Source organism: Geotrypetes seraphini, chromosome 1 (genome assembly GCF_902459505.1).
Source record: "Geotrypetes seraphini chromosome 1, aGeoSer1.1, whole genome shotgun sequence".
Classification (NCBI taxonomy): domain Eukaryota; kingdom Metazoa; phylum Chordata; class Amphibia; order Gymnophiona; family Dermophiidae; genus Geotrypetes; species Geotrypetes seraphini.
This window is the reverse complement of record NC_047084.1, coordinates 538,636,730-538,662,751: the sequence shown is the minus strand read 5'-3', so window position 1 is coordinate 538,662,751 and position 26,022 is coordinate 538,636,730. Positions and strand designations below refer to the sequence as shown.

The 26,022-nt window shown below is 42.0% G+C and overlaps 1 protein-coding gene across 3 annotated transcripts in view; it reads left to right on the top strand.

Annotated features, from left to right (window-relative positions):
• The window catches only part of EPB41L4A (erythrocyte membrane protein band 4.1 like 4A), a 536,698-nt gene that overhangs the window by 407,657 nt on the left and 103,019 nt on the right, over positions 1 to 26,022 (top strand). For all 3 annotated transcript variants that reach the window (XM_033929128.1, XM_033929127.1, XM_033929129.1), the window contains one exon: positions 19,554 to 19,644. In XM_033929128.1, the coding sequence (XP_033785019.1) occupies positions 19,554 to 19,644 (91 nt within the window). The remainder of the gene's footprint in view (positions 1 to 19,553; positions 19,645 to 26,022) is intronic.

Below are 26,022 nucleotides of genomic sequence, written 5' to 3'. Positions count from 1 at the left end.
ATGCTTTAAAGGAGACAGCCTACTTCCATTTAATAGGGTTAATAATATAACTTAGAGAGCACCAGTGCATGAGTAAGCACCTGCATGATTTTTTTATTTATATATACATATATAAAATCATGCAGTGATGAAGTGCATGAATACATCTGAAGGAGGGATAAAGCAAGATTTAATACAAGAAAACTAAAGTCAACGTATTATCCAGAAGGACATGGAGGATAAGAGTAGAATCCTGTAGCTTAAAGGATATCCAATATAGTAGGCAACATGTTTGGAGAATCAGCCTTATCAGCAAACCAGAAAGTTGTGGACTTTGACGGACTCAGTTTTATGACCACATCACATTCATGGTCACTGAAATGTATTTATTTGGATTTATCTCATGCCTTTTCATCGGTAGCTCTTTTGTGTAAAAATAAAAGCAAAAGCTTCATGCCTGCTCTGGGATTTTGCTATATTATGATCAGTTTTACTATTCCCCAGGAAAAAGATCTTGCTTTGCAAGACTTCATCTATTTACAATAGAATGCTCCCATGTTACTGAAGGCCTATTCTTTCCAAATAATTCAAGCCGCAATGCACATATCTTTGTATCCCACTGTCCATCCATCTGTCTAAGGACAAAATATCTCTGAAAATTTAACTGAATGGCATGAGGAGTAAAAAAAACAGTACAAAGACATTAATTTAAAAATGGTATAAATTAGCCTGGGAGAGGGGGTTGAGATATACTAACTTCCTCCACACATACACCCTAAAAATTGACCCAGTGTATTTGTGTGGGAAAGGAGTTCCAGCTTGTAGCTTAGAAAAATTAAATGAATAGGTTGAAAATTGGCATGAGGAAAAAAAAAACAGTAAAAAGACACAATCCCCTTAATTCTATATGTTCATATGCACAGTTTGGCATGTAGGGGGAAATTCTATAAACAGCACCCGACCGGTGCATAAGTTAATTGGGAAACACCATTTGAAACGGCAATCAACATTAAATTTAAAGTACTTACCAGTACTGGAATTGCGCCGTCAGAGGCCACTATAGGCGTGATTAATTCCAAAAGTGGTGTTAGGTGCAATTCATGGCAAAGATAGGTGATAGAAATGTAGGCTGCTGATATCGGCACTGTTTAGAGAATCTGTGCATTAGTGCACAAAGGGCTAGATTCATTAAGGGCCTTAGGCTCCATGCCGATGCATCTGGGGAGGGGCCTAAGGCTCTGGTTGGCCCAGAAGCATAAGGCCCCTACCATAGGAGGGGCATTAAACAGCCTGGGCCAATCAGAGCCTCGGGCCCCTCCCTGGTGCATCCCAGGATGCACTGTGGAGGGGAAGGCTCATTTTGAAGAAGCTGGCCAGAGGGAATCCCCTTAGCTCCCACTTTTACCTTCAGATAATTACCACAGCCTGCAGCGAGAATTGCCGGTGCTGTAGCGATCCTTGCAGGCTGCCGTCATCCTTAGCAGCACGATCCCTCTGCTGCGATCCTGCCCCTGACATCAGAGGAGGATCAGGACTGCGGCAGAGGGAGTGTGCTGCGGAGGCTGACGGCAGCCTGCAAGGAACACTATAGCATCGGCGATCCTCTCTGCAGGCTGCGGTAATTAGCTGAACTAAGACCGGGAGGCCAGGGGGGAAGCTGGAAGACCCTGCAAAGAAGTGGGGGGGGGGGAAACATGCAGGTCTTCGATGGGGGGAGAAGATTTATAAACTATAAAGAGTTTTACCTCATGCAAAATTGTCATTTCTTTAATAAGATATTAACTATTTTTTCTGTGGCCCTCCAAGTACCTACAAATCTATAATGTGGCCCTGCAAAGGGTTTAAGTTTGAGACCACTGCTTTCAAGGAAGGCTCCTGAGGCAGGCCATATCGGCCGAAACACGTGCTTGTCGAGCCACCGCACGTACTTTTACATTTTATGAATAAACTGCACACCAAAATTACTACGTATCTCCACTGTGGTTTGTTCATGTCTACTTGGATTGTGGAGATCTTTCTCCTGGTTTGTTTGACTATATTGGCAATAAGAACCATGTTTGTATTCTCCACATTGTGGTGCCATGGCTGCTGCCGCCTTAAACTCTGCTAGTGCATGCAATGCTTTCTGTGCCAAGGGCAGAAGTAGCTCCCCCAGTTTACTCCTTTATTGTGGTGTCTCTGTTCTTTCAGTTTCTTTTACAAAAATTAAATGGCATGCTATTGCCAGTTTGTGCCAATGCTTTGGTCACAGTGTTTGTAAAATCGAGATTTTTTTTTTCTATGGGCTGTGGGAGTTCCCGTAATCTCTCGAGACTACGACGGGAACTCCCTACAGCCATTTCCTCATGGCGTTCTGCACGGGGCAGGAGCGTAGGAAGATTGCTCCTGCCCCGAAAGCCCGTTAGACCACCAGGTAAGGCCGGGAAGGCGGCAGGGAGGTAAAAAAATATGTTTTTTAAAATTTTCCCCCTCCCCAGAAAAAAATCGCAATTATGTGAAATCGCGAGTGCAGAAACCGCGAATGGGGAGGGGGAAGTGTAAACCTCTGAAAAACTCATTGTTGGAGACCTCTGTTGTTCAGACTGTAAAACCCCTTAGTGGCGACATGATGCAATTACATTACAATTGAATTATTACAATAAAACATACGAGATGTTATAATTACGATCAGATGTTTCAATAGGTTTCCCCTTCAATTCACACCAACACAGAGGTTAAACATTTAAAGATTTGTGTTTATTTGTTGCAGCTAAAAAAACCCCAATAACAATTGAGGATGAAAGAAAGCGAAATAAGTATGTCAAACAATAGTTATCAGATGTTATTTAAATGAGGTAAATTAAATTTAAATATAAATGAGCAGCAAAGCTAATTTACCAGTCATGTGTGATCAAATTTATATTGATTACACCATTATACTTAGTGATAATATTAAAATCTTAAACAAACGTCATGCCTTTCAGCTTAATATCAACTTTGTTCTAGGATATCTAAAACCACAGGTAAGTACCAGAGAGTGTTTCTCAGTCCCAAAATTCAATAAAATACCAAAAAATGTATCACCACTGTCTTGCTGACCCTCCCAGGACTCCACCCCCCGAAAAAAAACCAAACAAACATAAAAACAAAAGCAACTTCTGATATGAAATCAGCTCATAGAGTTTCAACACACACATTCACACACTATCTGAGCCAAGTATCTTTGATTCAGAAATAATAAAACTCCTCAGGAATTACCTCACAGTCCCACAGCTACCTCACACGGAGCCTGATAGCACTGTATCCTAGGGAACCTGTCACCAGGAGTGGGATCCCTAGGATAGTAGACTTGGGGGTGGGTCAGTAGAATGGGCAGACCTGATGGGCTATGGCCCTTATCTGCCGTCATCTTCTATGTTTCTATGAATATCGACTGGAAATAGCCCTGCACCACAGAACTTCTAGAATCCCGACAGTAGATCACTCCCAAGGCTCTAGACCCTCAGTTCTCTAAAAAAACAAACAAACAAACATTTAGCTTTCAAAACAAAATTGTTTCAGATACTCCAAACTTCATATAACTGTGTACACTGGTCAAGGATTCAGCAGATTAGCAATCAGAAAAGACTGCAGGAATGCACTCCAGCAGAAAAACAACCGAACACCAAATTAAATACAAAACGTTTGCCTCAAATACCAATAATTATACTAGGCAATCTGAGTTGAATCGGTGGTCTTACACAATGAAGGAATTAAAACTCTCTATTTTCTAGTACTTAATACTTCTTTTTAACAACAGGAGCCACAAATATCCAGTTTAAATTCTGAAACACACTTTAAAAGTTCTTATCACTTTTCCTTTGAAATATAGCTCCAAATTAAATTTAAGAAATCTGAATAAATCATGAGAACCAGCAGGTATCGGATAAGTTCCTGATCCCCTTTTACCAAACCGTAGCGAGGTTTTAAGCGCTGGCCACGGCAGTAACAGCTCCAATGCTCATAGAATTCCTATGCGCGTCGGAGCTGTTACTGCTGCGGCTGGCATTAAAAAAAACCAAACATGTTATGGTTTTGTGATACGGAGGGAAATTAGTTATAATAACTTACATCTTGGTGTTATAAACTGCATTGTGCTTTTCATGTAATATTATATGTACATGAATTATTTGCATGCATAATTGTAGATTGAAAATTTAATAAAGATTAAAAAAAAAAAAAATTGTTGGCATGTGAACACTGTACATCTCCATAGATTTATTTATTTTTTTCAGAATAAATAAGAGCATAAGAACATAAGAATTGCCACTGCTGAGTCAGACCAGTGGTCCATCATGCCCAGCAGTCCGCTCACGTGGCGGCCCTCTGGTCTAAGACCAGCACCCTAACTGAGACTAGCCCTACCAGTGCACGTTCTTGTTCAACAGAAACTTGTCTAACTTTGTCTTGAATCCTTGGAGGGTGTTTTCCCCTATAACAGCCTCTGGAAGGGCGTTCCAGCTTTCTAACACTCTCTGGGTGAAGAAGAACTTCCTTACGTTTGTACGGAATCTATCCCCTTTCAACTTTAGAGAATGCCCTCTTGTTCTCCCTACCTTGGAGAGGGTGAACAACCTCCTTATCTACTAAGTCTATCCCCTTCAGTATCTTGAATGTTTCGATCATGTCCCCTCTCAATCTCCTCTGTTCGAGAGAGAAGAGGCCCAGTTTCTCTAATCTTTCACTGTACGGCAGCTCCTCCAGCCCCTTAACCATCTTAGTCGCTCTTCTCTGGACCCATTCGAGTAGTACCGTGTCCTTCTTCAGGTACGGCGACCAGTGCTGGACGCAGTACTCCAGGTGAGGGCGTACCATGGCCCGGTACAGTGGCATGATAATCTTCTCTGATCTGTTCATGATCCCCTTCTTTATCATTCCTAGCATTCTGTTTGCCCTTTTTGCTGCCGCCGCCATTGTGTGGACGGCTTCATCGACTTGTCGATCAGAACTCCCAAGTCCCTTTCCTGGGAGGTCTCTCCAAGTACCGCCCCGGACATCCTGTATTCGTATACCTACATTTGGTTTCATGCTTACATTTGGTTTCATGCTAGTTCATTGTGCAGTGTCAAGAGTCAGTATGCTTTGTGTTAGAGTCCCAGGCTACATTGCTACAATTTATGCTGCAAATAAACAGAAAAGTTTGTGTGTGTATTTTAATTATATTGCCTATCAGGACTTTCAGTTTTTCTGTTGGTCCTGTGTTCCCAGACTTGTGATTGGCTGTGATGGGGGTGGGGGGAGGGGAGGCTTTGGCTACTTGGTTGTTTACTGTTTTGGTACCTGTCTGTATCTACCTTCTTGGGATTGTGATTTTTTTGATATGTTGCAGTATTTGGGCTCGGTGGGATGGGGGTGGGATTATAGCTCTTTGGTTTGCCCTTTTCTATTGTATATTTTGTACTGTTCAGGGTTTTCTTTGTTGGCTAATAAAACAGATTTCTTTCTAATTATATACGTTGCTTTTCCTTTTTTGTGTGAAACAGCCACATGATCGGATTGGCATTCTGAGCGAGGGCCTATCTGCTCTTTTGCTAGAGCTCTGTGGAGCCTCATCCCCCATTTTGGATGCCTTGGGTGGTTGGCGGGGCAGGAGGAGGACAGAACCAGCTGAGCCCTCACCTCAGGCAGCAGATTGTCTTAAGCTGCCCCTGCCTGTTCTGATTGGCAGACATCTCATTTGAGACATTGTAGGAAAATAAGGTTTCTAGATGCCTTAAAAAATTGTTTCATGGCGTAGGCGGCCCTGAAACCAGAGGGGCAACTAGAAATAATATTACTTTCATTTTTATAGCACTACTGGACTTGAGCTGCACTGTACAATGGTGGTAATAATTAGTGCTACTTTTTCTAGCAAAAAAGGTGCAGGCAATCAAATGCCAGACCATCCTTAAGGGATGGGGTGATCACTGATAGAAACCAAAGGTACACAAAATCTCACTTTGAGGTACAAAGAGTATGAGAGAAGAAAGGTGGAGGGTCACGGAAACCTGCTTAGAATTAGGAAAAGAACCTTAAACCAAGACTAACTGGTTCCAAGTTTCCGTCATTGATCCTCTAGACCAGTGGTTCCCAACCCTGTCCTGGAGGACCACCAGGCCAGTCAGATTTTCAGGATAGTCCTAATGAATATGTATGAGAGAGATCTGCATATAATGGAGGTGCCAGACATACAAATCTGCTCCACATATATTCATTAGGGCTATCCTGAAAACCCGACTGGCCTGGTGGTCCTCCAGGCCAGGGTTGGGAACCACTGCTCTAGACCAGGGCTGCCCAATTCCAGTCCTCGAAATCTACTGGCAGGCCAGGTTTTCAGGATATCCACAATGAACATGCATGAGAGAGATTTGCATACCAAGAAGGGAGGCAAATCTCTCTCATGCATATTCATTGTGGATATCCTGAAAACCTGGCTTGCCAGTAGATCTCGAGGACCGGAATTGGGCAGCCCTGCTCTAGACCACCTCCTCCCTATTTTGAAACTCTTCTGCTGTAATCCAAATTTCTTTATTAATCTTCTTATTTAACTTTAACCAGCAGAGAGAATTATATCACTTATCTTTAAGAATGCAGGTATCCAGAAGCTCGACGGGACCTGTTTCGCCAACTTTCGGAGACCTTCCCCCGCTCCTCTTTCATGATAATTCGGTGCAAGACAGAAGCGCGCGGAGGAAAAAGTAATTTTTAAAGAGCTCCAATGGGGGGTTTGGGGTGGCAACCCCCCCCCCCCCACTTTATTGATTAGTGTTCGCGCTGCTGTTGGAGGGGAGGTTCGGGGGGTTGGAAACCTCCATTATAGTGAAAACGGAACTTTTTCTAATTTTTTTCAGGAAAAGTTCCATTTTCTCCGGTTTCGGTTTCACCCCCCACACCCCTCCGCAACAGCAGCACAAACACTAACCAATAAAATGGGGGTTGCCACCCCAACCCCCCCCAGTCGGAGCTCTTTAAAAATTACCTTTTTCCCCCGTGCGCTTCTGTCTTGCGTCGAATTGTCGGCGCTGGATTGTCGGTGCGCTGGCGTCTGGCGCACGATTATCCCGTCACCAATTTTATAGAAGGAAGTTAGTTTATATACTGCCTATTAATTGTCTAAGCAGTTTACAGTCAGGTACTCAGTCATTTGTTCCTATCTGTCCCAGTGAGCTCACAATCTATCTAATGTACCTGGGGCAATGGAGGATTGAGTGACTTGCCCAAGGTCACAAGGAGCAGCATGGGGTTTGAACCCAGAACCTCAGGGTGTCGAAGCTGCAGCTGTAACTACTGGGCATGACAACATGCAGAAATTAGGGAAAAATAACCCTATATGGAGCAATTGCCGGGCCAAAAACTAGCATCTTGGAAGCCCAGATAAAATCTATTCTGTTCATTAAGAAATGACTTGGGGGGGGAGGGGGGGAAAAGACCAAATGACTGTCAGCACAGAGTAATTGGTGACTTGAAAGTTAAAGGGGCATCTTTCAGAAAATGGCAAGCAGTAATAAGGGAGGCCAAGAGAGACTTTGAAAATAAGCTTGCCCTAGAGGCAATTTTTTGCTTACAATTTCAATAAAATCTCAGTGACATGCATAATAAAATATTTCCCATCATATAAAGTACCATTGTATAACATATAGTAGTAATGGTATTTTACATAATATCTAATCCTTCTCCCTAACCACCCTGACCCATAATCAGTTCTGAATGTATAATTAATCCAGTATTATTCCTCTTTTTGTTAACTGTGCAATCAAGCACATTTTCATGTCTAAAATCAGCATAATTTAACTTTTGCAAATAGCCATTAGCAATATATTTCAAACCTTAAGACCCTGATACATATATGTGAATTGCCTACCATTCTCCAAATGCACTCTTGTCAATGAGTGCTAAAGTAAATGTCCTAACTGATATAAGCACAACTGCCTTGGAGGCACATAGATAACTGGGTCCAGAGATTCCTACAGATTTAAATGCGAGTAGAAGAGCTGGAATTGAATTCTCTTTCTATTTAGTAGATGCTGCTAACAATGACGAGATACGTCTAGTGATCTTATTTTACACTGATCTTAGCCTATTATATGTAACTGATGCAGTACAGTATACTCTCAGTTAACCAGCATCCATGGGGATTGATAGATGCCGGATAAATGTAGTTTCTGGTTGCTTGAGAGTTATTATTAAAAATAGGCCTAACATCCCATACTATGCCATACCATAAACTGTTCCATACAAATTACCGGACATGTGGTAGGCAAACTGTGGGTGTACTCAGGTGTGGCGTGCCAAGTTTACACTTAAATTTCTGCCAGAAATTGATTTTATTTTCATTTTTATTTTAAGTATTACAGAATTTCTTTGAATTTTTTGCTGGTTGCTTGAGAGTTCTGGTAGCTTGAGTTCCGGTTAACAAAGAGTCTACTGTATTACAAATTACAATAATCTGCATTTGACAAAACTAATGAGTATGCTGCCACTCATAAGTCCTTTGTTGGTATGTAAGCCCACAACAGATGACGTTACAGCCCAGAAAAAGTGAACGAAACATCAGCTGGAACTTACAAGCTAAAAGATTAATCCCACATCTGTCAGAACACCCAAATTTTGTATGTTTTCTTTAAAATATATACTCCTGTCCCTCAATAAGGACTCTAGGTCTGATTTAGGAAACTATATAAATCAGTGAGCTTGGATGTTGATTCAGGGCAAAATGGTAGAAGTTATTCTTAAAGAAATAAAAGAATTAGGGTAGCGACCATCTATGAGTATAGACATGTGTTACTGGGAATGGGTTTAGTAGAGTCAAGCCTTGCCTAACCAGATTTTTTTAAAAAGATGGATTAAGGTTGGCTGGTTGCTACAATAGATTTGGATTTTCAGAAGGTGTGTTGATAAAGTCACTTATGAGTAACTCAAAATGTATGGAACAGGAGGTAAAGCCCTATTATGAACTGAAAACAAGAACCAGAGAGAGCTAAAAGATCAGTTTTATAGATGGCAAGGGGTCAGTATTCTACAAGTTTAAACATGCAAGCCGTTCCAAAATATAGGTGACCTTTTTTGTTCATGCCTGCTTTTACTCTTATATCCAAAATATAGGTGACCTTTTTTGGTGTGTCTGCTTTTATTCTTATATCCATTTACTTTTAACACTATTCATGCTGTTTTGTCTCTCCAGTCTTTCCCAGTTTGCGATGATTCTTATTAGATCAGTTCACTTATTCATGTTATGAGAGCCTGCAATTCCTTAGTCTTTTAGGGCTTTATTTTCCAGATTAGGACCAGAGTTGCTTGTACAAAATCTGTTCGGGTTTGTTATTTGAACTGAAGTCTGTAGCTGGATGGTAGTCATTTTGTTCATCATTTTCTTTCTTCCAGTTGTTTGAATTGTGAGAGTAGAAACATAGACCATGTTGTCTGCCTTCATTTTTCTATCTAGTCTGCTCAACCATGCCATGTACTGTCCTCTCCTCTCCCTTAAAGATCTAATATACTTAGGGGGCGGGTGTGGCTTAGTGGTTAGAGCTACAGGTTGTGGGTTCAAATCCCACACTGCTTCATGTGACCCTGGACAAGTCGCTCAATCCCCCCATTGCCCTAGTTACATTAGATAGAGTGCGAGTCCACTGGGAGAGATAGGGAAAAACCTGAATGTAAACCACAAGAGGCTATAAGTGGTATATAAATACTGAAAAATAAATAAAAATGTCCTAAAATGTAATAGTCCTTTTTTGTCCAACAGGATTGTAGTGTTTATAAATTTCTTTTATGCCTTCTGCACCGAGTTGTCCCCTAGCAGCATTACACATTTGAATAAAGAATACTGTATCTTGGTTCCCGTTCTTCAGGCCGTTATGCTTTTTTTTATTGCATGCTGTTTGGCTTTGCATTTTTGATATCCCTTTCTTTGTGCTTTCTTGTCCTATTTACTGGCACTTTAGCAATTTCTGAGCCCTTTGTATTTTGCATTTACATTTGTATTTTTTTTTATTTCAGATTTTCATTTTTGTTCCCTTTTTTCTCGTGTGTGTTCTGTACTTGATCTTATCTTGTGTTTTCTATAATCCTTCATTTGTATTTGTTTAGTATATGCTCTCAAATAATTTTTCAGTATTTAATGCCATAATTTTGCTTCATCTTGGGCCTTTCTAATTGCTACTTGCTTGCGCTTTAAAGTGTGCATCTGATGGCAATACCTTGAATCTTTATAATCTTCATGAAGTAATGATCTAGTTTTTCATAGACCAGGTAACACATACCAAAGTACTGTCTAATTTTTCTCAAATGATTTTGGTCTACAACTTCCAACCGGAATTCATCAAACCTATACAGTTTTCTCCCTACCGAGAAAAGACTTGGACCTTATGGGTCTCTTTTAAAATTGTATTTAAAAATATTGAAGAATATTTTTCACCTTCCGTACCTGAGCTTTTGAGGTATCTTAAAGACCTAGAAGCCTTCGTTTGGAACTTATCTGGTATAAACTGTAATGGTAGTCCACAGGAATAACTAAAACAAATTGAACTACAATATCTTCTAACCAATTTTATCAATGAAGCATAAAATGCTTCAATAAAATCTTACAGATCAACATGGAGCCTTCAGTTGTCAACGTGTATTTTAAACACTAGCAACTTCAAGCTTTTTATGCCCAAATATTCGTCACTGGGCCTTCCCCAGATACCAACACTGAATATGCAGGTGTTGAGCAGCTGCTGGCTGTTATTCAGGTTCAAGTGATACTAAGACTGATACCAGATAAAGTTAGGATAACTTTTTTTTATTGTCTAACTTTATCCAGATAGTTAACCAGAGTAGTGGACTGAAAATTGCTGCTAACTGGGTAACTCCAGGTTCTTGATACTCTCATAAATCAAAATGCCCCCAGCTAGAACAATTATTTATTCAAAATGACAAAACACCAGCTGTGCAAAAATAGTGAGGGAAAGGCTAGGTTAATACACAGAGGAAAATCCTCAGATCCTCGTTATGGAGAAACCCTCCATCAAATAGAATGTAAATCACTTCATAGGCATAAAAACGTCCGGTAATAATCATTCATCAATCATCATTCACCTTCTGATCTCCATCGATCTTTCATCGGCGTTTGACACAATTGACCACAATCTTCTAATAGATAGACTTCAATCCATAGGCATTACAGACCAGGTTCTTCTTTGGTTTAAATCGTACTTTGAAAATCGCTCATCAATTGTGTCCTTCAACAATACAACTTCAGAAAGTTTCTCAGCAACATATGGTATTCCACAAGGATCCATTCTTTCTCCACTTTTGTTTAATATTTTTCTCGCACCCCTCATGACCCTCTGCCAATCCATTGGCTTTACTGTATTTGCTTATGCAGATGATATCCAGCTTTTACATCCGCTTGATCCCAATAATTATCTTGAAATAATAGCTATTAATAAGAAACTTGAACAGATTCACCAGTGGCTTGGTACTAACAGATTAGCTTTTAATGTTATTAAATCAAATGTCATGTTCTTCCCTGGAAAGATAGTTTTAAATGTATTTTTTCAATTTCTATTAAGGGTACCACTCTACAGTTGATAAGTAGCATTAAGATCTTAGGGGTTATCTTCGACAATAAACTAACCTACCACGATCACATTAGTAACATTGTTAAAACACTCTCCTTCTGAAGTCCTGTGTTCTCTGTAGCTCTCGTCCCTGCTCCTCGAGAGAGCACGGGACTTCAAGAGGAGCAGGGATGAGAGCTACAGAGAGCACAAGACTTCAGAAGGAGAGTGTCTGAGAGCAGGCAGACCAAGGCATCAGCAGAAGCTGCCTACTAAAACTGAACCAGCAGCCTGGGATATGCAGGAGTCCCTCCAATGTGGCTGCTGCTAAAAAGCTGAAGGAACCAGACTCCTGAGGCAGGCCTTGATGGCCGAAACATATACATGTCGAGTCGATGAATGTATTTTACTGATGTTCAAATAATAAAGATCTTCAAATCATTAGACATATTGAAGGATACTTCTTTAGTGCACATCATTCTCTTCTGGACAATTCCAATCTGATTTGTGCAATTTTGTGATTGTGGTGGTGTTTTCCCCTGCTTTTTTGTGGTGTAAAGTTAGTCTTTAATATGTTTTGTAAGGTTTAGTTCTTTGTTTGTTTTGCTGCCCCCTCAATTTTGTAATTTTACTGATATGTTCATCGCTTAGAATTTTGAATAAGCAATTAATCAAATTTATAATAAACTTGAAACTTAAACTTGAAACTAATTCAAAGAACAATTGTCCATAGACAGTTCAATATATCTTTTACTTAGATAAATAATCTTAACAGACGTCACTTATCTTTTAGTGTGTAAGGATGGATATACTCATAGAGCTAGATTCACTAAGCAAACTGATCGTGTACCGATCGGTTTGCGACCCCTTTGCAACCCGATTTCCCTCCGACCCGATTCACTAACCTGTGTACCGATCCGATTCCGATCCGTGCATGCAAATGAGGGAAAACGGCATGCAAAGTAGGCAAGGATGCAATTCACACACAAATAAAAAGGGACACCGACTGGGCTGACCGATCCAAAAATAAGCGACTGCTGAGGACCAGTTGCTCAGGTCCTTTCCGACTGCCCTGACTTTTGCCGTCCTGCACTCTGCCCTGCTTCTCTGCTCTCAGTCCCAATCTCCTGCCTGCACTGATCTTATGCTCCCAGCCCTGATTTCCTGGGTGGGGGGAAGGAGAACGGAGATAAATGATTTCCACATGCATCTGTCCTAGGCAGAAGACCTAATCTGCTTAGTGATGGGCCAGCCCGGCCCTAGAGAATGGCAAAACAGACTGACCAAGTTTTAGATCCATATTCAGGAATATGGATATAATATTCAGGAATATGGAATAATAAATGTTATGTTTAGCACGCATATTTTGAAATATTAGCACCTATTTTAAAGGAGAAGAACTGGGGAGGGGTGATGTCTTGAGCAGCAGCTTCTGGAAGTGAGGAGAGGGGTGGGAGCGAACAGCTGAAGTTTGCCTAGGATATCACATACCCATGAGACAACCCTGCCTTTTCATCGACTGCTTTTACCCAAAGTAGGCAGCATTAAGCCTATCCCAACCAACAACAGCCACAAGCAAAGTGCATGTGCTTGAATGTCAACGACTGATACAATCGCCAAACAGCACAGCATGGAAAGGACCCGTACCAGCCACTTTTACTCCCTGGATCCACCAGCTCGCCGGAACCCATTACAGCCTTGATCTCCTGCTCTCACTCCCAATCTCCTGCTCTTTCATCGGCCTGCATACAAACGGACATGGATCGGACAAGGATTGAAGGTAAGTGAATCTAGCCCATAGTCCGTCCAACCGACGATGGCCAGTGTTTTGCCTTATGGCTGCATCAGGGAGAGGTGGGACTGAGCATAACATCAGCACTCTTTGTACTCACTAGCGCCCATGCCCACTCCAAGCACTTCGCAGAGTCTGCACACAGACCATGTCAGCCCTACTTAGAAAAGTAACATAGTAGAAATATAGAAAAATTAATGCAGACAAAGATGATATGGCTTATCTAGTCTACCTAACCATGCCATCTACTATCCCCTCCTCTCCCTTAGAGATCCAACGTGCTTGTTCCAAGCTTTCTTGAATTCAGATACACTTTTTTGTCTCCTGGACCTGTAGGCCATTCCAAGCATTCACCCCCTTTAACGTGAAAAAGTATTTTCTGAGGTTACATCTATCCCCTTCCACCTCCATCCTATGCCCCCTCATTCCAGAGTTTCCTTTTAATTGAAAAAGACTTACCTCTTGTGCATTTATGCCATGTAGGAATTTAAACGTCTCTGAGGCTTGTGCAGATGGGATCAGATGGTTTGTGAGACCAAGCTCGCGGGGACGAGGCATCGATGGGGTTTTTTTACATTTCAGTCTTAGTAGTTTGCCGGTCCACGAAATAATCATTTTATTTCCGCCGGTCCATAGGTGTAAAAAGGTTGAAGAACACTGTGTTAAACTATCTTGTGTTTGGTAGCATAAGTTACCCTGGGATACATATTCATGAGATGAAAAGCATGAAAATACTTACTAAACATCTCACTATTATGTAAGCTGTGTTTTTCATGGAAAAAGAACATCAGATCAAAGCTGATGATGTTCTTCCTGCTCAGGTGCAACAAACCCCTAACACACATCTTGCTGCTTCTAGGACAAAGTTTTTACAACCTTGAGAAATTTTTTTCTTGAACATCTTGGCGGACTTATTTAATTGTAACACCTGATTACCCCAATTCAATCAATTGTGTTAGGATTTTATTTGCTTTGTTATGGCCTGTTATAGCAGCCCTTGGTTGTTCAAAAAGCCTGTTGGTTTGTAGTGCCATTTTCGTACCTCCTGTTCCCTCCTTCCCATGTTGGCCAGAATATAAATTTTCAATTCCAGAGCCTGTTTATATAATACTTTTGGTTTCCAAATCGCATTTCTCACTCTTCAAATTTGCTTTCCCCCTGTGAGTGCTCCCCAGTCTCCCTTAGATTACCTCAGAAGGTTCAGGGACCAGAGGATGCAGTGGCAATCCCCAGTCACTCCTATTCTGCTGACTCTGAAATTCAAAATTGCACTAGTTTGATCCAAAAACTACTTCTAGCTGATTAACATAAGAACATAAGAAGTTGCCTCCACTGGGTCAGACCAGAGGTCCATCTCGCCCAGCGGTCCGCTCCCGCGGTGGCCCATCAGGTCTGCGACCTGTGGAACTCCGCTCGTGACCCATTGCCAGTCTGAGTATTGGCCCTTTACTCCAACCCTCTGTTTCCTGCCTGCCAACCAGTGTTTGATCCATCGGTAGATATCCCCTTGCACCCCATGGTTCCACAGCTTTTTAAGTAGCCGTTCGTGAGGTACCTTGTCGAAGGCTTTTTGGAAGTCAAGGTAAATGATGTCTATGGATTCCCCCTTATCCATCTGGCTGTTTATTCCCTCAAAGAAGTACAGCAAGTTCGTGAGGCACGACCTTCCCTTGCAGAAGCCATGCTGGCTCGCCTTCAGCTGTCCATTGTTTTCTATGTGTTCACAGATTGTGTCCTTTACCATTGCTTCCATCATCTTTCCCGGAACCGAGGTCAAGCTCACAGGCCTGTAGTTTCCCGGGTCACCCCTTGATCCCTTCTTAAAGATGGGCGTGACATTTACTATTTTCCAGTCCTCTGGGATCTCCCCAGTTTTTAGGCAGAGGTTACATATTTGGCGAAGTGTCTCTGCTATTTCGTTTCTCAGTTTTTTTAGTACCCTTGGGTGGATGCCGTCCGGGCCCTGTGATTTGTCGCTCTTCAGTCTGTCTATCTGTCTGAGGACATCCTCTTTGCTTACCTCTAGTTGTACCAGCCTTTCGTCGGGTTCTGGGATATTGGATGTGGATTTCTCTAACATTGTACGCAGCGCTGTAAGTTAAAACATTGAGACAGTCCCTGCTCATTAGAGCTTACAATTCAATCAAAGACAAATAGGACACGTAGGGAACTAGGGGGTTTCTCAACCAGAAACATCAAGAGACTCCTCCTTATCCTTCCATCCCCTAAAGCAGTGGTCTCAAACTCAAACCCTTTGTGGGGCCACATTTTGAATTTGTAGGTACTTAGAGGGCCGCAAAAAATAGTTAATGTCTTATTAAAGAAATGACAATTTTGCATGAGGTAAAACTCTTTATAGTTTATAAATCTTTCCCTCCCCCCCCCCCCGAAGGCCTGCATGTTCCCCCCTCTTTGCAGCGTCCTCCAGCTTCCCCCCTGGCCTCCCGGTTTTAGTTTCAACTAATTACCGCAGCCTGCACAGAGGATCACTGGTGCTGTAGCATTCCTTGCAGGCTGCCATCGGCCTCCGCAGCACGTTCCTTCTGCCGTGGTCCTGCCCCTCCTCTGACGTTTGGGGCAGGATCACGGCAGAGGGAATATGCTGCTGAGGACGACGGCAGCCTGCCAGGATCACTACAGCACCGGCAATCCTCTCTGCAGGCTGCGGTAATTATCTGAAGGTAAGAGCAGGAGGCCAGGGGGAAACCGGAGGACACTGCAAAGAGTGGGCAGCACTAGTACAGACCGCGGGCCGCAAAATAGTACCAGGCGGGCCGCATGTGGCCCCCGGGCTGCGAGTTTGAGACCACTGCCCTAAAGGAATAATATACAAATGCACATTCAGCACACTTATTACCTTCCTCGGCGCAAAAACGTGGAACAACCTCCCAACAGCTATCAAAACCGAACCCAATTATCTCAAATTAAAAAAAAAAAGCTGAAGACTCTTCTCTTTGTGGCAACGCACTCCATCGACAATTAGCAGCCTACACGGAGTGAGTCTTCACTATTTTCAATGTGAATTGTACCGCTAATTCTCCTTATTACCTTACCCTAGTACACTATACCACAGTTCTTCAACCGCCGGTCCGCGGACCGGTGTCGGTCCGCAGAAAATTCCTGCCGGTCCACACAGGACCGGCGAGATCAACTTCTTCAATTTCCTACCGGTCCGCGCAGGACCGGCAAGATCGAGGAGCGCAGGGCCGGAGAGATAATGGGGAGCCTCAGACTGTGCTTTCTTCCCTCCCAGCGGCTCTCCTTACAAGCGCAGCGATTCAGGAAGGAAGCCTTGGAGCTTTTGCTGAGTCGGGCCGCCTCTGATGATGCAACTTCCGCTTTCCTCAGAGGCGGTGTGACTCAACAAAGGACCCGAGGCTGCCTTACTGAATTGCAGCGCTAGCAAGTAAGGAGAATTGCTGGGAGAGGAGAAAGCTGCTGGCATGGTGAAAAAAAAAAAAAAGGGACAGCTGCTACTGGACCTGGAGAGGGAGAAGGAAAGATGCTGCTGGGAGGGGAGGAGGGAAAGGAGTCTGGGAAGCTGCTGGGCAAGGGGAAAAAGGGACAGCTGCTACTGGACCTGGATAGGGAAAAGGAGAGATGCTGCTGGGATGGGGGAGGGAAAGGAGTCTGGGAAGCTGTTGGGTAAGGGGGTAAAAGGGATAGCTGCTACTGGATCTGGAGAGGGAGAAGGAGAGATGCTGCTGGGAGGGGAGGAGGGAAAGGAGTCTGGGAAGCTGCTGGGCAAGGGGGGAAAAGGGACAGCTGCTACTGGACCTGGAGGGAGGGAGAAGGAGAGATGCTACTGGGAGGGGAGGAGGGAAAGGAAAAGGAAGAGAGTTACTGCTGGACAGGGGGAGGAGGGAAGGGAGAAGAAAAAAGGAAGGAAACAGCTTGCAGGGAGATTAGAGGAAGGGAAGGGGAGAGATAGGAATGAGATGGGAAGGGGGGTCAGCAGAGAAATTCAGAGGGACAAAGATGCTAGATCTGGTGTAGGAGAGATAAAAATGAAGAGAGCAGTGAAGCTGGAGTGAATTGTGTAAAAAGGAGAGAGGGGCATAGGCTGGATGGAAAGGGGAGAGGGGCATAGAAAGAAGACAAATACCATATGGAAGGGGGAGAGGTCAGACAGTAGATGGAAGGGGCAGATGCTGGATTGAAGAGACAGAGAGGGCAGGTGCTGGAAGGAAGAGAGTGAAAAGAAGATGAAAGCAGAAACCAGAGACAACAAAAGGTAGAAACAAATAATTTTATTTCTATTTTGTGATTAGAATATATCAGATTTGAAATATATATCCTGCTAGAGACATAACTGGGGACTGCAGTATTCTGTTAGCATGATATTTCTATGAACTTGGCTTGTTCAGTTTTCTTGATAGTAGAGGGGATATATGTGAAGGGGAGGGGAGACAGGGATTTTGTTGGTCCGTGCTCTGTATATTTGTATTTATAAAATCACAATTGTTCAGAATATTGTTTCTTTTTATACTTTAATAAAATATACTTTAAAATATACTTTTTATACTTTAATAAAATATAAAATCATAATTGCGGCTTGTGCAAATGGGATCAGATGGTTTGCGGGGACCGAGCTCGCGGAGCTGGAGCGTAATCGGGGTTTTTAAATTTTAGTCCTATTAGTTTGCCGGTCCACAAAATAATTATTTTATTTCAGCTGGTCCACGGGTGTAAAAAGGTTGAAGAACACTGCACTATACCGTCCTACTCTCTTTCCTCCTCCAGTCTCTTCTTCTCTGCCTTATTCGAATTGTATGTCGCCTTGAACCTATTTAGGCATAGAGCGACTCACAAATTGTAGATTAGATTAGATTAGGTATGGGTGGTTCTTAGTGTTGAAACATTTTTATTGAAATTTTGCAAAACAAAACATATGCAAATGACAACACAAACCAAGTACCCCAATCCTCCCCCATCCCCTCCCCCGAACTCCCACTTCCACCAAAATAGAGGGTCTAGCCCCGGACCTGCGCAACCACCAGGCCAAAAAAAAAAAACAACCCCGGGAATTTGTACTCTGATAATTCCCACACTCTAGATGAGCAGACCCAAGACCAACTCCCCCCCTCCTAGATCACCCTACTCCCCATTCCACAAGAACTACAGACCCCCCCAACCCCCATCCCACAAACAAGCAAATATCCAACTCCCCTCCTGCATACTATCCCACGTAACTGGGAAATAGATCTATACCCTCCCCAAAGCCCACCATCCAGACTACCCCATTCCCTCCTCACACCTCACCCAAAACATTCAAAAGAAGACTTCGACCCTTGTGATGCAACTGCTGAATATACGAGTCCCAAATTTTCAGGTATGGGTGGTTCTTAACTGACCACTAGGCTACTGATCCTTCTTCCCCTATTCCCCCCAACAGGGCCCAGTGTCTAATCTCCCATAGTCATGAACATATCCCCCCACCCCTACCAACATGCTGTTGCTTTCCTCTTCCAGGCATTCTGCTACTGTTTCTAGGCCAGTACGGATCCTTTCTGTAGAGGCCCACAACTTGCCATTTACTTGACGGAAAATACATCCTAAGTTATCTAGATAGCAGATTGAAAACTGTGACAATTTGGAAAAGTTCCAGGACTCATTGCCTTATCCAGATATTCAATGCTGATTCTATGTATATTTTATCGCTGCAGCCAGCATTAAAAAAACATGTTGATCATGATGGTTGAATATTGACTCAGAAGTTTCTTTTGTCTTTTTCAAGGCATATATCATAATTCAAGTGAATCACAGACCTTTATAACTGTTTAAAGCAGGAGCAGTGTTGTATGCTTCTGTTGCTCAGTGCAGACTCTTTACGGATAGGTATTAGTAGTTTCTGCAAAAATATGACAGCCTTCTGGCTTCCCAGATTTCATGACTACAGAGGCCTCTTTCAAGGTTTTGTACTATTCCTTCCATGAGTCGGAATGTTGTGTTTAGCGTATTTTAAAAATCTATATTTCTTTTAAATGTTTGCTTGCTTAATGATTGCATAGTGTACTAAACATTTCAGAACTAGTATCGTAATTTAACTTATTATATTGTTTGGGATCTTTAGGCAGCTCTAGGTAAAGGGTTTGTTATGCTAGTAAGTACTGAGAAACACATTTTACCTAGATTGTAATGGCTCTACATTATACTCTTGACAGTAGAAGGTTTTGTGCAGTGCTATGCCTAAAGCCAAATCCATAAGATGACAATTTAAAGGTTGGCTGTCTTTTCTCCAGGATCAAACAGCATAAACCGACTCAACGCAAACACAGAAAACAGAGAAAATGAAGGCACCACCAAAATTTTTGCACCTTCACCAATAAAAAGGTAAGATGAGCTCCCAAATTATTTTCAGTTGTCCATTGAAGCTTATCAGGGAGCGATGTTTATGGTTTAAGTGAATCAGCTTGTTGTTTGGGTTTTTTAATCAGTAGCTGTGGAGCCTATTTTGGAAGCATTTTCCCTGAGGCACAGAATGCAAGAAAACCTTGTAAAATAGACCCTTAGGTGTAGAAAAAAACAGCCGGTAAGAATGTGTGCTACATTGGGACAGAACAAACATCCATCAAGCCAAGCTTCCTGTCCTGAAAAGCAGCCAGTCTGGGTACCTGGCAAAATCCATAGGAATAAGTCCATTCTTTGATGCTTGCACCTAGAAATAAGCAGTGGCTTTCCCAGGTCTACATAGTTAATAGTGGTTTATGAATTTGACTTCCAGGAATTTGCCTTTTTTATTGAACTAACTTAATGTAGTTTATGATTAGCTTTTGAAGGTAACCCCTCCTTTCTCTGATCAGAAATAAGCAAATGTTGGCAAAATCAGTATACATGGAAGGATTTCAGTGGTAGTTGGAGAGAAAGAGGTGACAAAGCAATTTGAGTTTCTTTTAGGGGAAATGAAAGCCAAGGTTTTTGTTAAGTAGGAGACAGAGAGGTGACAAAGCAGTTTAAAATCCCGTCCGGTGGGTATCAAAATATTTTATCATTTTGCTTTCAAAAGTCTTATGTTCTTGGATTGTCTTATACTTTCCTTTTAGCACGCTCGCCATGAAATCATTGGGGCAGTGGTCAGTTTTTCCAAAGTGCTATCCGACAGAGGTGAAATCCTAGTTGGCACTGTAATTTTTAATATGATACTGGACAGGACTCAGCAAGGTCCTTAGCTTTCTTTCCCACTACAAAGAAACTTAAATTGTTTTGTCACCTCTCTGTCTCTTACTTAACAAAAGCCTTGACTTTCTTTCCCACTACAAAGAAATTCAAATGCTTTGTCACCTCTTTGTCTCCAACTGCCACTGAAATGCTTCCATGTTTCCCTTATATATACTGGGTTTGCCAACATTTGCTTATTTCTCATCCAATAAAAAAAGTATTATATTTTTTCCTTTATGTTTTTGTTTTATTTCTACATATTACTTTGAAGAGTGGACTAACACGGCCACCACCCCATTTCGCTCAGGAATTTGCCTAAATCCTTTTTGTACCCAATTATAATAACTTTCTTGGCCACATCTTTCAGCTACAAGTTTGCCAACTTAATTGCACATTAAGGCCTAGATTTTATTTTAAAAACTCCTAAAGTTAGGCACCTAGATCGGCATGGCTAGCCAATCTAGACACCTAACAATTTAAAAGACCTGATTGCAGTTAATTAGATGGTTGGCACCTACCACTTTGACGTAAGAGTCTACTCCAGGGTGCTTATAAGAAAATAGGCATGGTTAAAAGGCGAATTATGGTGTGTTTTGACTAGGCGCACTCATTTAAGCCAAGAAAACCCAGACATAAATAGAGTGAGCTTAAAGTTTCAACTCCTACCTGTGCCTAAAGCTGCACGATTCTGTAAACAGCGCTTAACATATGATTGACACTTGCGCTCTTCAGCACCTACATGTTGGGCATCGTTTATAGCAGGGGTGTCAAACTCAATCACATTAAGGGGCTGAAATCCAAAACACAGGCTAAGTCGCAGACCAGACGCCGCCCAATCTCCACCCCAGACCCTGCCCCCATAATAGTACTAATTGTAACTCCATTTTTTCCATTCATTTTTCATATATACACACACAATATAATCTTATTAACAACACATAATGGTTAACCACAAAATTAAACTACACAAAGCACACTGTATGCTTCTCAACATTCATTCCTACCAGAACACAGATAACCCCTATGCAAATACGGGACCAAAAACTAAAAGTACTAATGTATACAAACGAGACCCTAAGATTCAAGACTCTGCATGCAGTACAACCCCAGAGAAAAAGAAACAAATGCATTTCTTCCTGAACAGTGCAAAATACAGACAGCAGATGTAAATTCTCAAAATTGACACAATTCATTCACTAAATTCAAAATAAAATTATTCCCCTACCTTTGTTGTCTCCCACCCTCCATGCTGTTCCTCAACTAGGTGCCTACCTCTGGCGGGTGTCTTACTTTCTGGCCGGCTCCCGCCTGACTGTTTTATGCGGCCTGCGGTGCGATGCCCCTAGTGTTATCTTCTGGCCGGCACAAAGCTGAGAGTGGCGGCTCCTCATGCATCCTGCGCTTGAACCAGAAGCTTTCTCTCCGACGTTGCAACGTCAGAGGGAATGCTTCCAGATGAGGCACGGGGCACGCGAAGAGCTGCCGCCCATGGCTTTGTGCACACTGCGGCAGTGAGGAGGAGGGAGCTGGCCAGAAGATAACACTGGGGGCATCGCACCACGGGCCGCATAAAACAGCCAGGTGGGCCGGATTCGGACTATGGGCCTTGAGTTTAACACCTGTGGTTTATAGAATCAAAGTGAAAAAGTGCTTTCTCCAATTCCTTGTTCTGGAACGGATACGACCATTCCTTATTTACCTCTTCCAACCCACTTGGGGCACTGGGAGGGAATAGCCTAGTGGTTAGGGCTGCTCCCTCTCAACACCCTGAGGCTATGAGTTCAGTCCCTGCCTGCTTCTTGTGACTCTGGGCAAGTCACCTAATCTCTCCATTATCCCAGTTAGATTGTGAGCCTGCTGGGACACATTGGAAAATACTTAAGAATACATTCTCCCTCCGTATCCACGGGAGTTAGGGGCAGAGCTGGCCCGCAAATATTAAAAAGCCGCAAATAATATTCTGGCTGGTTTTGCCCCTAACCCCCGGGACTATGGGAGCTCAAGGCAGCCATTTTCTATGAGCGATCTGCACGGGGCAGGAGCATGGGATGATCGCTCCTGCCCTGAAAACACACTAGACCACCAGGTAAGACTTAAGGGGGGCTTGGGGGGCTTACAGGTCTTAAAATAGCCCCCCCCAATTTTTTTTTGTTTTTTTTGTTTTAAAATCGCAAATAACCGAATCCACAGATGCTGAAACCGTGGATTTGGAGGGGCAAGTGTACCTGATTACTGTTCAATGTATTGTAAACTGTTTTGGGTGAACCTCTTCATGAAAAGGTGGTTAATAAATCCAAATAAACAATTTTCTAGAACATGGTCCTTTCTCTCAGCCATCTGTTCTCCAAGCTGTTGACCTTTAACCTGCTCAGCCATTCCATCCTCCTATATCATTTTTGTCAGAATTCACCCTACCTTTTTAGTCCTGATACATTAGTTTTAAGGTGCAGCTCTCAGTGCGGTGCAGTGACACCATAGATCAATACAAAAAGAGAACAGTATTCTCCGTTTTATAAATCATTCATTTTCAAATAGTTTTTAGCATCCTATTTGCTTTTTCACTGCAGCTGCACACTGTGCCAGAGATGTCAACATATTATTTACAGTGACTTCAAGATCCTTTTCCTAGGTGCTTTCTTCTAATATGGAACTCGGAAGTATCTGATTATTTCACTCGCTGTCCAGCTCATGTGTAGAGCTGTGCATATGCAAGATAAAATCCTGCAATTTAGTTTCTATGAATTCAGTATTCCCATAAAAATGAGTGTCTTAATTGTAAGTATCTAAATTTCAGCCATAGTTCACCCAGTCAAAGGTGGTCAAGTTTTTGTAGGATGGAAATTCTTAAAATCCTAAAACATATTCATAAATTTAAACCTGACGTTTAGTCACTTATTTTTAGCTGCCTAATCTAATTCCCACAATCTGTTCATGTCTACACTTTGGAATCCAAATGTAGATGCCTAGTAAAGAGAGGCCTCTAAATTTAGGTCCTCAGAAGGGAGAAATGTCCATTTAGGCTGATCAAGGGTGCCTATTTTGTCAAGTTAGGTACCTAGGTCTTTTCAATATAGTTCTGTCAGAAATGGTGGTTGATAAATTTTAAAATTTTAAATTAGCAGTATATGTTAGAGGTCTGCAGTATTTTTGGGTTCTCAGTTGCTGCATTTGTGTATCCTTGAATAACGTGATAAACTGAAGTTTTGTAATGCACCTTCTTGGTTATTGTCATGCAGCTGGCTAGGCAATAACTTGTCATGTATATTCATTCTAAGCCAACAAGAAGACAGTAATTTTCATGAAATGCAAGTTCAGTGGCCCTCTCAGAGATGGAGAATTAGCTCAGTATTTTTCTATCCATGCTCTCTTGATGATAACTGTTCAGTATTGGAGTTTATCTCCTTTGTAATTCATTAGCCAGGATTATTTTTGATTTTGTAAAAGCTGGGTTTCAGCAACAATAGATAACAATTACCTCAATCTATATAGTGTGACAGATTTTTTTATGGTACTTACCTTTTACACTCTCTCTCCCCCCAAAAATGTTGAGTAGTGGCTCGTGGCCAGCAAGGGGTGCTGGTTATGGGACGGAAATGGGAATGGATGTCGGAGCATGATAGTGCAGTATTTTTGTAGAGTTGTTTCTTCAAAAGTGCCAGTTTTTCGTATGATTCTGGGTAATTCTAGTTAGACAAACATCTGTGTCAGTTAAGGACCACGCCCAAATAGAAGCGTACGGAAAAACAGGTGAATAAAAATTTAAATAATAATGTAGCTAAGGCCAGAGAAAAACACACTAAAGATTAAAATAAGGGAAAGAAGGGTGTTTTCTTGTGTACTTTGCTGTTGAGCCAAATTATGGTGGAAATCATGATTACATGATTACATGGAGTCCAGTTTGGGTTCTCTGTGTGTACTATATCTGTCCTGTCTTCGGACACCATCTTGGGCCAGTGAATAGTTTTCTGTCTTCTTTGTCCTCTCTGAGTTTTTCCCGCTCCCAGCAGCGTGGTGTTAATTAACACCAGATGTGTTTGCTTTAGACTGGTAGAGAAGGATAGCATGTCCCCAAACTGAATTGGATGTAGTTTTCAATGAAAATTATGATTTATTGAATGTATGGAGGCTTGGCCAAGCAAAGTATAAATGAATATGTGTGACTGTGTTGAACCTCATAGGGTTTGAAAAACATAAAATATATTTGTCTAGAGAAATCCTGAGGCAACATCTGGGAGTGATTAAGTCAGAGACTACTCCTGCGCTTTGTGTGTGAGACTATCAGCTCAGGCAGCCCAAGAGTTTTTTCCTTTAAGGCTCAGAACTTGTCAGCATGGAAGGGCTGAGTATTTCTCAGCACCCTGTTAATAATTGTAGAATTATTTTGAATATGTTATAATGTTAATTCAGAAATCAAATGTACTGTTCTAAACTTTTAAACATGGAAACATGGAGGGATTTATTTTCCTTTGTCAAAACTTTTAAGACCACCTCTTTGGTGAATGGTTATTCGTTGTTATACTGATGATGTCACTGAGCCAAAAGTTATATAATAGATTGACCAGAGATAGGGGTTCGAGACCGTTGTGAGAAGGCCAGCCTTTGGCCACAATAACGATCTCCCATTAGCGCAACGTTAGCAATAATGCTGACGCTTTTGAGCTCATAAAGGAAAAATAGAACCAATAATTCAATAAATCTTGGTTATAATTTTTAAAAAACCTTGTGCTGGTGTCATTTTGCATGTATTATTATTTTCAAACCGGAAGCTTTCACAAAGGCATCGATGACCCTTGCTCAAATGTCCAATCAAGATGATAAGGCTCATTTTCAAAAATCACATTTCTGAGTTTTCCATTTCATTCTGTGCCTGAATGGCTGGCATTTCAATTTAAGAATGGAAAAGTATTGGGTGACCAGCCCAGTGACCTAGCTAAAAGCATACCAGGGTTGTAACTGAGTGCATGTTCTTTGAGGGCAAAGGATATAATGGGTGCGATACTTTCTCCAGCTGACCGTACTTTCCAATTTCTCCCTTTCTTCTCTTTCGCTTTCCAATTATGAGAGAGAAAAGAATTTTTGATGGAACATTGTGAGAGAAAAATGGCATAGGAAATACAGATATTGCCGGGCTCCTGAAGGATGCAAGTACCCTCTGAACAGGGCATATGTAGTCTCTAGATGCTCTGATATTAGGGAAAGGAGAAAGGGATTGGGACTTGTATGCCACCTTTGTGTAGTTTTACAGCCATACTCAACGTGGTTTACATACAGGCGCTTCAAACATTTTCCCTATCTGTCCCGGTGGGACCACAATCTATCTAATGGTCCTGGGGCAATAGAGGATAAAGTGACTTGTCAAGGGTCTGAAGGAGCAGTGTGGGATTTGAACCCACAACCTCAGGGTGCTGAGGCTTTAGCACTAACCACTACACTACACTCTCCTCAAGCCCACTTTTATATAGACATTTGGGGGGGGGAATTATCAACATAGGCTACTGTTAAGTTGAGTTATTTTATCACATGGTCTTACTACATAAAATGGGATCCTGTGCA